Source organism: Silurus meridionalis, chromosome 4 (assembly GCF_014805685.1).
Source record: "Silurus meridionalis isolate SWU-2019-XX chromosome 4, ASM1480568v1, whole genome shotgun sequence".
In the NCBI taxonomy this organism is placed as follows: domain Eukaryota; kingdom Metazoa; phylum Chordata; class Actinopteri; order Siluriformes; family Siluridae; genus Silurus; species Silurus meridionalis.
In genome coordinates, this window is record NC_060887.1 from 7466129 (window position 1) to 7479992 (window position 13864).

At 48.7% G+C, this 13864-nt stretch overlaps 4 protein-coding genes across 11 annotated transcripts in view; 1 reads left to right on the forward strand and 3 right to left on the reverse strand.

Moving 5' to 3' along the window:
- On the reverse strand, positions 1–2950 carry zgc:112496 (uncharacterized protein LOC541336 homolog). 4 transcript variants are annotated; one of them, XM_046846646.1, is made up of 6 exons: positions 2930–2950; positions 1055–1223; positions 887–980; positions 619–778; positions 375–527; positions 1–268 (listed from the first exon to the last, which is right to left on the reverse strand). In XM_046846646.1, the coding sequence occupies exons 2-6, from the start codon at positions 1189–1191 to the stop codon at positions 96–98; spliced, it is 717 nt and encodes a 238-aa protein (XP_046702602.1). In that variant the 5' UTR covers positions 1192–1223; positions 2930–2950; the 3' UTR covers positions 1–95. The 4 variants fall into 4 exon arrangements, with proteins under 4 accessions (XP_046702602.1, XP_046702601.1, XP_046702600.1 ...); XM_046846645.1 differs by lacking the exon at positions 2930–2950 and adding an exon at positions 2401–2498; XM_046846644.1 differs by lacking the exon at positions 2930–2950 and adding an exon at positions 1845–1997.
- Positions 2135–8039, forward strand: wdr24 (WD repeat domain 24). 3 transcript variants are annotated; one of them, XM_046846595.1, is made up of 13 exons: positions 2136–2263; positions 3227–3299; positions 3417–3522; positions 3745–3852; positions 4207–4567; positions 4643–4820; positions 4897–5572; positions 5708–5817; positions 5913–6001; positions 6369–6473; positions 6599–6936; positions 7025–7209; positions 7406–8039. In XM_046846595.1, the coding sequence occupies exons 4-13, from the start codon at positions 3751–3753 to the stop codon at positions 7572–7574; spliced, it is 2313 nt and encodes a 770-aa protein (XP_046702551.1). In that variant the 5' UTR covers positions 2136–2263; positions 3227–3299; positions 3417–3522; positions 3745–3750; the 3' UTR covers positions 7575–8039. The 3 variants fall into 3 exon arrangements, with proteins under 3 accessions (XP_046702553.1, XP_046702551.1, XP_046702552.1); XM_046846596.1 differs by lacking the exon at positions 2136–2263 and adding an exon at positions 2961–2975; XM_046846597.1 differs by having other exon boundaries at positions 2135–2263; positions 3227–3522; positions 6369–6469; positions 6576–6936; positions 7406–7547.
- On the reverse strand, positions 8013–12895 carry anks3 (ankyrin repeat and sterile alpha motif domain containing 3). Of its 2 annotated transcripts, none has more exons than XM_046846607.1 (16): positions 12774–12895; positions 11947–12127; positions 11672–11870; positions 11471–11592; positions 11311–11392; positions 11117–11234; positions 10905–11042; positions 10659–10787; positions 10469–10581; positions 10221–10370; positions 9959–10083; positions 9719–9860; positions 9420–9630; positions 9276–9335; positions 9082–9176; positions 8013–8908 (listed from the first exon to the last, which is right to left on the reverse strand). In XM_046846607.1, the coding sequence occupies exons 2-15, from the start codon at positions 12111–12113 to the stop codon at positions 9091–9093; spliced, it is 1842 nt and encodes a 613-aa protein (XP_046702563.1). In that variant the 5' UTR covers positions 12114–12127; positions 12774–12895; the 3' UTR covers positions 8013–8908; positions 9082–9090. The 2 variants fall into 2 exon arrangements, with proteins under 2 accessions (XP_046702563.1, XP_046702564.1); XM_046846608.1 differs by having other exon boundaries at positions 10662–10787; positions 12774–12892.
- A 115-nt stretch (positions 12896–13010) lies between these two features.
- Positions 13011–13864, reverse strand: part of c4h8orf33 (chromosome 4 C8orf33 homolog) — a 4736-nt gene continuing 3882 nt past the window's right edge. For both annotated transcript variants that reach the window (XM_046846649.1, XM_046846648.1), the window contains exon 5: positions 13011–13760. In XM_046846649.1, the coding sequence (XP_046702605.1) occupies positions 13567–13760 (194 nt within the window). In that variant the 3' untranslated portion in view covers positions 13011–13566. The remainder of the gene's footprint in view (positions 13761–13864) is intronic.

Below are 13864 nucleotides of genomic sequence, written 5' to 3' on the forward strand. Positions count from 1 at the left end.
ACGCTTTGACAGAGATTTTATTACTCATGATAGAAAGGCTAGTTTTTATAGATTTTTTGAAAAAAGCAGTTGAACAAATTCAAATCCGCTGTACGCTATTTCGTCTTGCGTCTCTTAGATGGCCCCCCTCCGGTCTCTTCCTCTTGGGTCTCAGTGTTGTAACTCAGAGGAAACGCCTCCAGCAGCGAGGGCTGAATCTGATTGGCCACAGCACATGCCCATAAACACAGCTCAACCTTATGAGGGGTCCAGTCCTGTTGGGTGTCCGCTGCGAGAAAAGAATCAATATCAGAATCGGCTCTGAAGGTACCCTTGATGACTTTTTTTTCGGAAACCTGCTGGCAGGAAGGTTGTGTTTGAGTGCTGGACGTTACCTTCGTTGAGTCGGTGTGTTTTGCGCAGGATTTTCTCCAAAAAGAGAGAGTAGTGCTTAGCCGTGTACCGCACTGGTCTCAGCTCGGCGATGCTCTCTACGACCTCGTCGGCCATGAAAGCGGCTTCTCCGGGAGCTCCCGCTGCTAATACCGCTACGGAAAGCGAGAGAGAACAAATAGATCAGTTGTGCCATTTTCCTGATTGCTTTTAAACATTATTCCTCGTCCGTCCTTGCGGACTTGCCTGACGCTGTCGCAGGCCCGAGGCCTTTGAGCGTGCTCAGTTCTGCGATCGCCGACGGGACACAAGGAAGCAGAGCGAACGCTTTCTTAGTGCAGCGAAGCACCGCCTCGTCATCGTTGGAGCCAATCAGCTGCTTGAGGCGGGGACGGAACTTCCCTCTCTGTCGGAGACAGGTGAGTCACTTTGAGCATAGACGTCGGTATTTATTTAGGAAAATAAAATTCTCGGGATTCAGGGTTGGGTTACCCCGGACGTTAACAATGCTTACGGTTGTTTTCCACTCCATGAGTTTCACCAGTTCAGAGTGCGTCAAAGAACGCTCTGTCCGAGCTAAAATGGCCGCCGGAAGCGCCTCCTGATACCTGAACGGCAACATACACTCGATATTACAATCCGTTTTTTTTTATGTGTGCGTGACGAGTTGGTGACGCATTACCATTTCTCTAACTCCAGCAGTCTGCCTGAACTCTTCTGCTTCCCAGCAGCCTTCGCCTCCACCACATCCCAGTATTTCGCGTAGACCCCTCTCCACACAGCCGGGTCCTCACAGCGGTACAGACGCTCTCCAGACATGCCGTCAAAAACTGAGGAAAGCCTTTCAAAACCTACCGCGAGAGGAACCAAAACAAACCGTTGTCCACATCATTATACATTTTACAGGTGTAGGCTAAAATCTCCTGAAGCAACAGGGCCATCCAGGGTATGGGACCAGACCACACCAGGAGCAGGCGCTCCGCCAAACGACAACATGTCTGGCCACCTGGGACTGGGACAGTAATGCTGGTCTATTTCAGGAGGAACTAGATCTTGAGAACCAAAAAGACTAAAGCACTGCCGCATCGATCTCCTTATCAAGCCAGAGACAAGGTGAAGTGGCTCCACTCTGGGCATTATGGGTAATGTAGGAGATCAGTATGTGTACATTTTATTGAGCAGAGTGTCTTTTTTTTAATGATTATTATTAAACTTGAAAACAGTAACATATCTTTAGAAAATGAAATATTAAACACACCCATATACACATCTGTATTACCCAAATGTAAACTATTAAATTAAAATGTATAATGCAATTGAATGAATAATAAAAAAGACCATTGATTTGATTTCTTTTTAGACATTTTATTTTTGCTCACAAATGCACTAATAAACTGCGTTAATAAAAATATGTTTTGCGTTTCTTCCCCACCAACAGTACCGAAACGTGACTTAAAAACCGAGGTACGTACCTAACCGTGGATTTTGTGTACCGTTACACCCCTAACAAATATACATATATATCGTCTACACGTGTGTTCACGTGGATTAACGTCTAAAATATTTAATATCCGTATTTTTATTTTAAAGCTGGTCTCGGATCAGTGTGGACTTTTATTTTATTTTTTTCAACCAGAAGTTGAAGCGTGCCACCGTGATTATGTATTTCCGTTGTCTTAAATAATAATAATAATACAAATATTTAACAACACGGTATATACTATTAATATTCGAATTAGTATTTAAAATTGTATTGTGCTGAATAATTAATTAATAATAAATAATTATAACTATTTTTTTAATATCCGGGTCGATGTGCGACGCCGCCGCTGTTTGTTGTCAGGCATCGCGGTGCCTCACGTTAGTTCGTGTAATAAAAGGAAAAAAAAAGGTGAGTTCTATTGAATTCTTTCACTTCTCACGCGTCCAAATTGCTAAAGATGGAGAAATATATACATTTGGTCCATAAAAAAAAAAGAACCTCAACGCGTGTTTGTCCTCACAGCCCGAAACTGCTAGCATACTCAATTTTTTGGCTATTAGCTCGCTAAGCTAACTTATACAGAGGGATTATTAGAGAAATAACCGTTAAACTTTGAGCGCGAGCCGATTAATGATTGGTCCGGTTTGCTGGCGGACGCACCAATCAGAGTCCATTTTAATTAATTTGAAATTTGAATATTTGCAACAGTTACTTGTGTGTGTAAAAGGTTATAAATACTGAGGAAAAAAGTTGTCCTGGTTTGCTGTTTATCATTGGAATAACGTGTAAAATAATATAATAATAATAAAAATGGCAGGGATGCTAATAAATAATTATAAATAGAGTGTAAATTGCCATAAAAAGGGATACAAATGCGGCACGTGACTGACAGACAGCCGTAGCGATTCACCGTGACGTCGATACGAGTTGCCGGTTCGATACAATTTGACTTTTGAGAACGCGATATTTTGCAAATGGAAAAAAAAACTATTATGAGCTTATGAGCCACAGGTTTGTTTCAAGAGTTAATAAGCAATAATAAATAAAACAACAACAACAAAAAAAAAGTCTTACCTTGCAAACGTGTGAGGAATTTCCGCTAACATTCTGGAACCTTCCGGTGTGTATTTTGTAAATATATATGTATAGAATAAGTTTGAAACTTCCAGGAATTTATGGGAATTAATTAGAAATTATGGGGAAAATCGTATAAACGATGATATTCAAACATAAAAATAAACATTTCACACAAAAACGTTTGAAAGATACGTTAATGTAATATTTATGTAATTGACGTGAATATAGGATGCGAATACGGACACTTAGAATGCGTTTTTTTCCTAACGCACCCCGCGTCTTGTGTGTTTTCAGGACGCGTGTTTTAAGGATGTGGGAATCGTCGTCGCGAGATGACGTGCCACGTGACGACCCACGCGGTTGAACGGTAAACTGGCACCAAATTCCAGGTTTAGATCCACAGACCCGGTGCGGAAAGTAGTAACGTCGTTAATCAGTGTTGTTAATTTGAGCCACTATGAGGTCTATGGACACGTTTTCCCAGAATGCCCGTGTGCTGGGGTGAACAAGAAGAAACAGGAGAAGAAGAAGCCGATTTCGGGGAAATTCGTCTGCCGTTTCTCGACGTGGAGCAGCTCGGAGCATGAAACGTGAGTGTCACAACAGACAGGGGTGCCGATATTTTTTCACATATGGATTAATGGAACACTTTCTGCTCCGAACAAACCTGAGCCGGTGCATAACCCTGACCTCTCCTTTGAAAAAAGTATCTGTACCTGTAATAATAAAAGAATAGTTAAGATAAAAGTTACACAACTGCCCCCTGCTGGTCAGGTTTAGTACTGTCACTCTTACACTCTTCTGTCCCTCAGGCTGAGATGGAGAAGATGACCTCGGTCGGCACCGTTAGCGGGCGGACCATGTTCTGCCTCCTGGATGCTCCGGCCAACGCTATCAGTGTGTGTCGGGATGCCACACAGGTTTTTATTCTTTTCTGTATTAGTGCCATTATAATGGTTACACCTGCCTCCTAACACATTGCTTGAGCTATACACGCCTTTAAGAACTACGTCTGTAACAGAAGCCACTCCTCCAATCCACAGGCCACACCCCACAACTTAGACTGACAAACACATAGGCCACACCTCCAACATTCGAACTGACAAAGAAGCCACACTTCCAACATTGGTACTGATTGATAAAGCCACACCTCCAACGATAAGACACACATAGGCCACACCTCCACCATTGGGCAGACGTATAGGTCACACCTTTCACACACGTACAGTACGTAGTGAAACGCTGAGACGTTCCTGACTTTCTCCTCCTCACAGGTGGTGGTGGCTGGGCGCAACATCTTCAAGATATTTGCGCTCGAAGAGGAAGGCTTCGTGGAGCGCCTAAACCTGCGTGTGGGCCGCAAGCCATCTCTGAACTTCAGCTGCGCTGACGTCATGTGGCACCAGGCCGACGAGAGCCTTCTGGCGACAGCGGCGACCAACGGCGCGGTGGTGACCTGGAACCTTTTGCGGCCGTGCCGCAACAAGCAGGAGCACCTTTTCGCTGAGCACAAGCGCACCGTCAACAAGGTGTGCTTCCACCCCAGCGAGGCGCACATGCTGCTCTCGGGCTCCCAGGACGGCTTCATGAAGTACTTCGACCTGCGCAAGAAGGAGAGCGTCAGCACCTTCTCGGGTACGCGTTAAAAACAACAACACTGAGATCGTGGAAGAAGGATCTCCCGTATTAACAATACGTCTCTGTGTCCAGGTCAGTCGGAGAGCGTCCGAGACGTGCAGTTCAGCACGAAGGACTTTTTCACGTTCGCAGCGTCGTTCGAGAACGGAAACGTGCAGCTGTGGGACATCCGCAGACCTGACCGGTACGAGAGGATGTTCACCGCGCACACTGGCCCCGTCTTCTGCTGCGACTGGCACCCTGAGGACAGGTGGGTTCGATGGTGAGCAGTCTGAGAAAGTCCCTTTTCTCATATGTTTACTGTAAATGTTTCTCTTGGTCTCCAGAGGATGGTTGGCGACGGGCGGGCGCGACAAGATGGTAAAAGTGTGGGACATGACGACGAACCGCGCCAAAGAGATCTACTGCGTGCAGACCATCGCCTCTGTGGCGCGGGTCAAGTGGCGTCCGGAACGTCGCTGGCACCTGGCAACGTGCTCCATGATGGTCGACCACAACATCTACGTTTGGGACGTACGACGGCCCTACATCCCATTCGCCACCTTCGAGGAGCACAAGGACGTCGCCACGGGCATCGTGTGGCGCAACCAGCATGACCCCGACGTGCTGCTATCCGGCTCGAAGGACAGCACGCTGTACCAGCACATGTTCAACGACGCCACTCGTCCGGAGGTGCGCGCCAACCCAGAGGGCCTCAGCTTCGGGCTGTTCGGGGACCTTGCGTTCGCCGCCAAAGAGAGCCTGATGGCGGCCGAGGGCGGGCGCAAGCCGTGCCCGGGCGGGGACCGCCGCTACCCGTTCTTTTTTGTCAAGAGACACGACGTGATGGAGCGCTTTGCGCAGGTTTCCAGCGTGCTCAGCGTTTTCGAGTCCGACCCGGACAGCGGCACCAGGATGGACTGGTTCATCGAGACGGCGCGCAGGTACCAGCTGAGCGGGAGACCCTTCGGCGAGCTCTGCGACCACAACGCCAAGGTCGCCAAGGAGCTCAACAGACCTCAGGTGCGTCGAACGTGTCCCTCGCACCCTAGCAGTTCTGACCCGAGTGTATTGTACGCTAATAACCCGTGTGTGTGTGTGTGTGTGTGTGTGTGTGTGTGTGTGTGTGTGTGTGTGTGTGTGTGTGTGTGCGTTTAGGTGTCCACCACATGGACCATGCTACGGATAATGTATTCGGACACGGGCCACCCAACGCCCCCGGCCAATCACAACATGAGCAAACTGGGAAACGTGCCCCTCATGAACAGGTACGACTTCTTTACGATACGGTTTGATGATGAAGTCAAGATTTGGAGGTTGTTATGGTGAAGGTTCATGACGCTAACTGAGTCGTTGGTTGTAGTTTCAATTTGAAGGACATGACCGCAGCTCTAAACGAGAGAAACAAAGAGAATCGATCGGACAATCTGGAGACAAACCTCAACAATGATGGTGAGACACACACACACACACACACACACACACACACACACACCCCCATCAGAAACACAAAACATCTCCATTAATGTATTCATTGAACGGTTGCTAGTTTGGCATAAAACATTACCCGGTCTGTAATAAACTGCATCCCTAAGGCACATTTGCTACGCTATAATGTCAAAAGTATTGGGACACACTGATGTCCTGCTGGAGGCACCCAGTTGTCCAGGGCATTTCTTTGGCATGAAATTTGCAACATTTAGAAAGAGTGGAGCTTATTATAAGAGTTAAGTGTGGAATAGGATGGACAATCTTATGGGTAGGTGTCCACCAACCTGTGGTCATACAATGCGGGTTATCGTGTTGCTTTTCTTTGTAGAGAATGAGGAGACGGAGGGCAGCGACGGCCAGGCGGAGTATCTGTTTGGCGAGGCCGAGTTGGACGACGACGACCTGTACAGCATGGAGCACGACAACCAGGCAGGTCAGACCACGACTTCCTGCATCCGTCCAGATGTTTCATCTGGCTGTATGACGTTCAGGTTCTCAATTAGAAACCATTGAAACATTCGTTTATCCTACTAAGGAATCCCGGTTTCCTCCGTGTAGCGGAGGAGGCGGAGTTTTCCCTCCCCCAGGAGGCGTTCCCGCTGCGCCACGAAATCGTGGAACACGCGACGGCACCCGAGCCGCCGGCCGAAAAAGCCGAGTCCCCGCAGGCGAGCGGCGGCGAGGCCGAGAGCGTGTGCCTGACGCCCATGGAGTCCTTCAGCCTGATCTCGGTGTCGCAGCTGCTGTTTCAGCCGCGTCTGCCCCCCGGCTTTTTCAACGCCATCGTCAAGGACGCGCTGGCCTACTACGCCGAGCAGGGCGACGTGCAGATGGCCGTCTCGGCCCTCGTCGTGCTCGGGGAACGGATCCGCAAGGAGGTCGACGAGCTCACGCAGGTGAGACGGAGCGCCGCTCGCTTTTTCCCCACATTTTTTTATTTCGTTCGATAACGAGGGTCAATTTGGTGCATCGGTTACTCTACAGGAGCACTGGTACATGTCCTACATCGACTTGCTGCAGAGGTTCGAGCTGTGGAACGTGAGCAACCAGGTGATCAAGCTGAGCACGTGCAGCGCCATCACGTGTCTCAACCAGGCGTCCACGACGCTGCATATCAACTGCAGCAACTGCAAGCGACCCATGAGCAACAAGGGCTGGATCTGTGACCGGTACGTACACACACACACACACACACACTTTGACTTCCAGGTCTGGATTAGTATGGTTGGGATTGCGTAATAACAAGGTTTATAAAACATAGTCCTCGTCTAGACTAATCCATGCACACCTAATCAGCCAATCACATCTCAGCAAGGCTACTCTAATTAACATAACCCCTCTTGCACGTGTGTTTCTGCGCCGTAGGTGCCACCAGTGCGCGAGCGTGTGCGCCGTGTGTCACCACGTGGTGAAGGGGCTGTTCGTGTGGTGTCAGGGCTGCAGCCACGGCGGCCATCTGGAGCACATGATGGAGTGGCTCAAGAGCTCCAACCACTGTCCTGCTGGGTGTGGACATCTCTGTGAATATGCCTGACACGCGCACACACACACACCTATACACAAAAGCACATTTTAGTGTGTGGGGTCGGTGTGTGTGTGTGAGCGCTTGACAATAGATTACATACTGAAAATGGATTTCTGTAGGACGTTCTTCTGAAAAGAAAAAAAAAGGAAGCACTTTTGTTTGATGTACAGCGGCTGTGAAAAGTCTGGAGACACTTTTTTTTTGGGTTTTTGAGAGACGTGAACGTTCCTTCAGTTTAACTAAAGACACAACAGACGGACAGCGAACGAGTGGAAGAAAGTTCTCGTCTCAGACAGCAGAACTTGGGCTTGGGCTTGTTTTGGAGCTGAGAAGGTTCCGGAAAGCGAAAGGAATCAACACTTTTTCACCCTCCGTACAAAAGAAATGTGAAAATCTGTGAAAATATTGTAAATGTTCAATTCCGTCAGCGGTACAAAAAAAATAAAATCTTGTTATGAATCAATTTTAATTCTACATTCAACCGAACAAATGTAATACGGTACGGCCAAAAGTATGTGGACACCTGGGCGTAAGATTTGTATTTCCGAGTCTCCATTCGCTCTTATTATAAGTTTCACTTGATTTTTTTTTAGAGCAGAAGATCTTCCACATCGTCCAACCTTGTGGAAAAGCAGATCTTCATTGACCTGGCTTTCTGCACAAGCGGCATTCCGGTGGTCTCCTAGTTCATGTCCGAAGACGAACCTGAACGACTGGGTGTCCTGATACTTTTGGTCACACAGTGTAAAACCAAATACTCTTCATATAAATCAAACGCACATGATCGAGTTCATACAAAGAAAACAAAACAATCTTTTCGAATCCGCCGCTTCGTAATTCCGTTCCCGTTACGGGGAACATCGCGGGGGCGTGAAGGTCAGGACATCCGCACACGTTTCTATCGTTACATGATCAGATCAATATCATAGGTTAGATCTAATATATTTCCTTTTTTTTTTTTTTTTTAATCATTTCCTGAAAAATCGTTCGTGTTCTGGTATTGACTCCGCCCCCAGCTCCTCCTCCTTGATGGGCGTGTACTAAATCGACATTTAGAGTTAAATATATAAATCGCTCGGCTACGGCGCGAGATTTCCGAGATTTGATTTGTAGTCCAGCATTGATCGCATAGCGACGCGAGTCCGCTCCAATTCGGTCGCTTGTCTCCGTCTGGCGTCTGTCTGGAGCACAGGTGTGGGAGGAGCTTTAAACCCTCTCCTGCTTGTCGATCGTTGTTTCTTCTCTGACGTTCTCTCTCTCTCTCTCCTTCTTGTTCAGCTCAGGCAGATCAGCGTGTGTTTAGGGTGGTGTGTTCACCCTCCGTCAGAGAAATTCTGCAGCTGCTATTAAGGGAAAAAAAAAAACAACACACACACACACACACACACACACACACATTATACATTTACGTGTTAGGGAGTTCGTGTCCGTGTGTGTTTCTAAGTGTGTGAGTAACAGTGTGTGTCTGAGTTTTTGTGAGTAAGAGGTGGTGTGTGTGTGTGTGAGGGACACTCACCTGCAGCTGCTAGGATGCTCCCTGCCAGCTGTTGGAGTTTTTCTCTGGAGCACAGAGATGCTGTAGACTCTGACTGAGCGATTTCAGGCTGGCCGCTAAACACACACGCACACAAACACACACACGGATTTGAAAACCGTACACACTTTCCTATGCGTGACTCTTGCGTTACAGTGACGTGTGTGTACTTGTACCTATTTTCTCCTCGCACGACTCCATGCTGGAGAACATCTCCGAGTACACGTCTCCGTCGCCTAAGAGACCAAGCCCAGGTTCAGTGTGGGGTTTAGGAGATCCCGTCCGACCCTAGGTTCGAGAGTGTGTTGCAGTGCACGTACCTTTCTCCACAGCCCGTCGGAGCTGCGTGTGTGTGTTGCGCAGTGTGTGCAGTGTGGCGTTCAGGGCCTGGACCTGCTTCACGCTGGTTTGTAGCTCGGCCTGCACGTTCCTCCACGCCATCTTCTCCTCCATCAAGCAGCCCTCCATCACTGTGCGCAGCTCCTTCTCCTGGGATACCTGGCCCTGCAGAGCCTCCGCCTCCACGCAGTGCTGGGTACGCACACACACACACACACACACACACAGTTATACGCCCGTGCTGTGAACTGAAGTCAATGCGGTGTGTGTATCACGCCACCTTATGCAGCTGAATCGCCATCTCCTGCATCTCGGCTTCCAGTTTGTCGGCGTACACCTGCTCGAGCGCGTCACTCGGCGGCCGGGCGTTGCTATGCCAACGGGCTATCGCGGACGTCATCTTCCTCTTCGGGCCAAACAAGCTGGGGATATTTATAAAATAATAATAAAAAAGGGAAATGAGAATTAATGGGAATAAACTGGGAATTTATTTTTTTATAAACGCTCCAGATATACTCACGTGATTCCCACTTCTTTGAGGTCGTTCTCGGTCAGTGTGAGAAAAATCCTCAGGTCGATGTCCTGCTCCTCCAGCAAAGGGAGATACTTGCTAAATCCTATCTGCTCCAGGAACTCGGCCAGGTCCTGATACACACACACACACACACACACACACACACACACACACACACACACACACACACACACACACACACACACACACAATTGCCTTAATATAGTTTGATAGAATTTTTAGAAGAAAAAGAACTAATAGTATTTACCTTTGGCCCTGTGTAAGAAGGGGTCGTCCCCGGTGTAGGGGGAACCCCGGAATTCTCAGCACAGTCACTGTTATTGTGACGACTCTTGCCCTTGGAGTGATGGGGCTTGTTGGGTCGTCGGGGGCAGCTCCGCTTCGCCTGGTCCGAGTCCTTCGCGGGGCAAAAAAGAGAAAATTGGAATTCTCTGGTATTGTCCCTTGAGAAGATTCTAATAAAATGGGGTTGGGTGGACTCGTTGCCATGGTTACCTCGTTGCTCTCTAGCGACGCTTCCCTGCTGAGGCCGAGGAGGTGCGGCAGACCCTCGCTGCTGCTGCTGCTGCTCCGTATGGTGGGCATGTCGTTGTCGAAGTACAGCTCATCTATTCCAACACACACACACACACACACACTCCATGAAATGTTTAAATGGTATTGAAAAGGTCTCAAAATATTGAACTACCTCGACTGCTGTTGCTCTGGCCGTCCAGGTCGTTAATGGGGGAAGTGACATCACGGTTGCAGATGCCCTCGTTCTGTTCGCCTACGTCGCGGAACGTCACGTAGCCGGGCGGAGCCGACGGCGTTTCTGCCGACGCGAAAATGAGAACAAGCGGCGTTTTTTTACACTGAGAACCCGATTTTGAGCACATGGGGGGAAAAGCGTAGCGCTGGAGTGTGTGTGTGTGTGTGTGTGTGTGTGTACCGTGTTTGGGAGTGACCCGAAAGCGAGCGATAGCCTGAGGGCCGTCGTGAATGCTCGGGCCCCTGGTCCTGCTGCGGCTCGATCTGGCTCTGGGTGCTGCGCTGTCCTCCTCAGACGAGCTGGGCTCCTCGTACACACCTGCAAAATTGGAGATGTTTACTCCAACGTCGGCGTTGGTGGAAATGAACCGGTTGTGAAGACGTTGTTGTGACCTGGTTTCGCTCTCAGGCAGTGCATGTCGATGAGGCTCGCGATCTTCGTGTGGCCGTACATCGACGCTAAACCTTTCGCCGTCTCGCCTTTCAGGTTCCTTTCCTCCACACGTGCTCCCTGCACGACACACACACACGCTCGTGATGCCACCCGTGACCATAGTAGCTGGTTATATGCAGGAAAACGCACTTACACAGTCGAGAAGGTACTGAACAATGATCTCGTGGCCTGATGCCGCAGCCTCCATCAGAGGGGTGAACCCAAACGCTGGCTCTCTTTTAAGAAAGGGAAAAAAAAAAGAGGTCATGCTCAAGGTCACGTTCCAGACGTTTGACTTCGTACGGGCGTCTTACTTGATGTTCGCGTTTGCGTTGTTCTCCAGGAGAAACTTGACCATCTGCTGATGCCCGGTGCTCGTGCTGTGCAGAAGAGCCGTCCAACCGTGCGCGTCCTTGCGCTCAAGCTCCGCCCCTTGCTTTTGCACAGGGAGACATTTGCAGCCAATCAGAAGCTCAAGTCAACTTTAGTGTGGGATAATGACAAAACCGACCTACCTGGAGGAGGAAGTAAGCGATGCTCTCGTTCCCACAGCTGGCGGCTAACATCAGCGGGGTCAGTCCTTTCGCCGTGCTGGCGTTGACGCTAACGCCGGATTCCAGGAGCAGGTTGACCACGTTGTCGTGGCCGATGTACGCCGCGTACATCAGCGGGGTCCATCCTCCCAGGTTCCTTCCGTCCACGTCTAGTTTGCCGCTGCGGAGAAACGGCGAGGGGAAATGAATCAGGACAAACGAATCGGGATTCGGTGCCCCGAGAAACCGTGAGTTACCTGCGAATGCACTCGGACACCACGTCGTACTGGCCGATGGAGCAGGCGGTGTGGAGGTCCAGGGGCACGTCGAGGTCTTCCTGGATGTTCCCGCCGTCCGCCAGCCACACGGAGAGACTGGAGCCCAGCTGCTCGGACTCGCTCGCTTCATCGCTCAGTTCTGACATCCTGAAGATTTACTCTGACCAAACCAACATATACATGAACATCTCCCTACAGGAAACTTTCTTTTTCTTTGACGAATAATCCCACCTCATCAATCTTAACCCTAGATAGTATTTCTGCTGAAGATGGAGAGATGGATGGAAGCTGGAAGAAAGGGATGGATAGAAGGTGCATGGATGGAAAATGATTATATATACACGAAGACTCTCGAGATTCCGTTATGTGCAGGTCTTGGAACGGGCCGAATCCCAATAAACTCCATGTAGCCTACATAGTGCACTTCTCTGCTTCCTGTTTGTACCCTATGTAGTGCACTTGTCCAGGAAGGACGGAGTAATTTGGGATACGACCTCTGGTGTGTAATGACTGGTTTTAAAGCTGGACGTTAGGAAATTTCAGCGTGACCTGAATATTACTGATTAAATTAATAAGTTTTTATTTATTTTTTTTTATTTATAATCGATTTTTGCTCGTTTCTTTATAGTCGATTTTTGCTCGTTTCTTTATAGTCGCTACACAAACAGCCGAGTGTGTAGTTATGTCGGTCGGACTCAGGGGTGTGTGTGTGTGTGTGTGTGAGAGAGAAAAGAGAAAAGTTTATTTACACGAGATTATAACACAAAACTTCTTCATTAAAAGAGAAAATAATTTCTTGTACTTACTTAAACGACAACGCGACGCTCGAGCACTTCGCCTAACAACACGGTGAGCGAAGCGCTCAGGTTTAGCACATCTGTTAGAAACTCTGCGCGTGGAGGCATCATGGGAGTTGTAGTTTTTCGCAGCCCCGCTCGGTGACGCTGTAAACGCAGGAAATGGAAAGAAAAGACTACAAATCCCACGAGCGCTGGAGGAGGGCAGCAGTCGTGACGTGTGTGTTTGAGGCAGAACAATTAACGTTGTTGTTTATCGAATTATCACATTTTTATTAGCAGTATTTAAAGACAACAACTTAGGAAACAACAGCATTCCACAAACGTTTCGTTGTTTTAAAGACAAAAAATGTGTTTTTTTCCCACAACGCCGTTACGTCACGTTGCCATGGCAACGCTACAACCGGCGCGCGACAGGTCTACAAAAATGTATATACAACAATATTTTTACTATAAATCACACGTGACTTAATGAAAACTCCACCCTGGAACACATTAGTATTCAGACAGCCAACTTTTCCACCTGATTCTTCACCACGCCTTGGAAGATCTAGATGATCTCCTGCTAAACCTTATGGAACCTGACTTTGAAAACTTGTGTCTGGACGATGGATGGAAGTCAGATGGATGGATTGAAGATGTATGGAAAGTGTGGAAGATGGATGTTGGATGGAAGGTGGATGGTTAAATAAATCTCTCAAACAGCAAAACGGGGACTAAACGTGGACTGGGACGTTTAAGAAGATCTCAGGTGTCCAATACTGATGTGCATTATGTCACATGACGTGTTTGTGGGTCTCTGTCAGACGTCGAAGTTAAAGCGAAACTCCTGTCCTGAGGGTCTGAGCACGAATCTGTCTCCGCCCGTCTGCTCGGCAGGAAGTGGAGGCGGGCTGACGTCTGCGTGTGCTGCAGGTTGGCGAGTCGGGACGTGCCGTGTGTACGCCGCTCTACAGCGCGGCTCGGAGACGCGCGTCACCGTCGCCAATGACATCGCTATGGAAACAGTATATGTCAATCAGAGCATGTCCTACAGAAACCTCAGTCTCTCTGGTGTGTCCTTCACCTGAGCGCAGACAAGCGTCTGGGTCTCACCTGAG

Excerpts from the sequence above, each read along its gene's own strand:
- zgc:112496 (XM_046846646.1), bottom strand. The coding sequence starts at position 1,191 with ATGTCTGGAGAGCGTCTGTACCGCTGTGAGGACCCGGCTGTGTGGAGA. Across the intron at positions 779-886 it reads TCATGGAGTGGAAAACAACC|AGAGGGAAGTTCCGTCCCCG; the intron begins GTAAGCATTGTT and ends TGTCTCCGACAG. Across the intron at positions 528-618 it reads CGGGCCTGCGACAGCGTCAG|CGGTATTAGCAGCGGGAGCT; the intron begins GCAAGTCCGCAA and ends CGCTTTCCGTAG.
- wdr24 (XM_046846595.1), top strand. The coding sequence starts at position 3,751 with ATGGAGAAGATGACCTCGGTCGGCACCGTTAGCGGGCGGACCATGTTC. Across the intron at positions 6,474-6,598 it reads GGAGCACGACAACCAGGCAG|CGGAGGAGGCGGAGTTTTCC; the intron begins GTCAGACCACGA and ends TCCTCCGTGTAG. Across the intron at positions 7,210-7,405 it reads AAGGGCTGGATCTGTGACCG|GTGCCACCAGTGCGCGAGCG; the intron begins GTACGTACACAC and ends TCTGCGCCGTAG.
- anks3 (XM_046846607.1), bottom strand. The coding sequence starts at position 12,113 with ATGTCAGAACTGAGCGATGAAGCGAGCGAGTCCGAGCAGCTGGGCTCC. Across the intron at positions 10,084-10,220 it reads CTTCTTACACAGGGCCAAAG|GACCTGGCCGAGTTCCTGGA; the intron begins GTAAATACTATT and ends TGTGTGTATCAG. Across the intron at positions 9,177-9,275 it reads GTCGTGCGAGGAGAAAATAG|CGGCCAGCCTGAAATCGCTC; the intron begins GTACAAGTACAC and ends GTGTGTGTTTAG.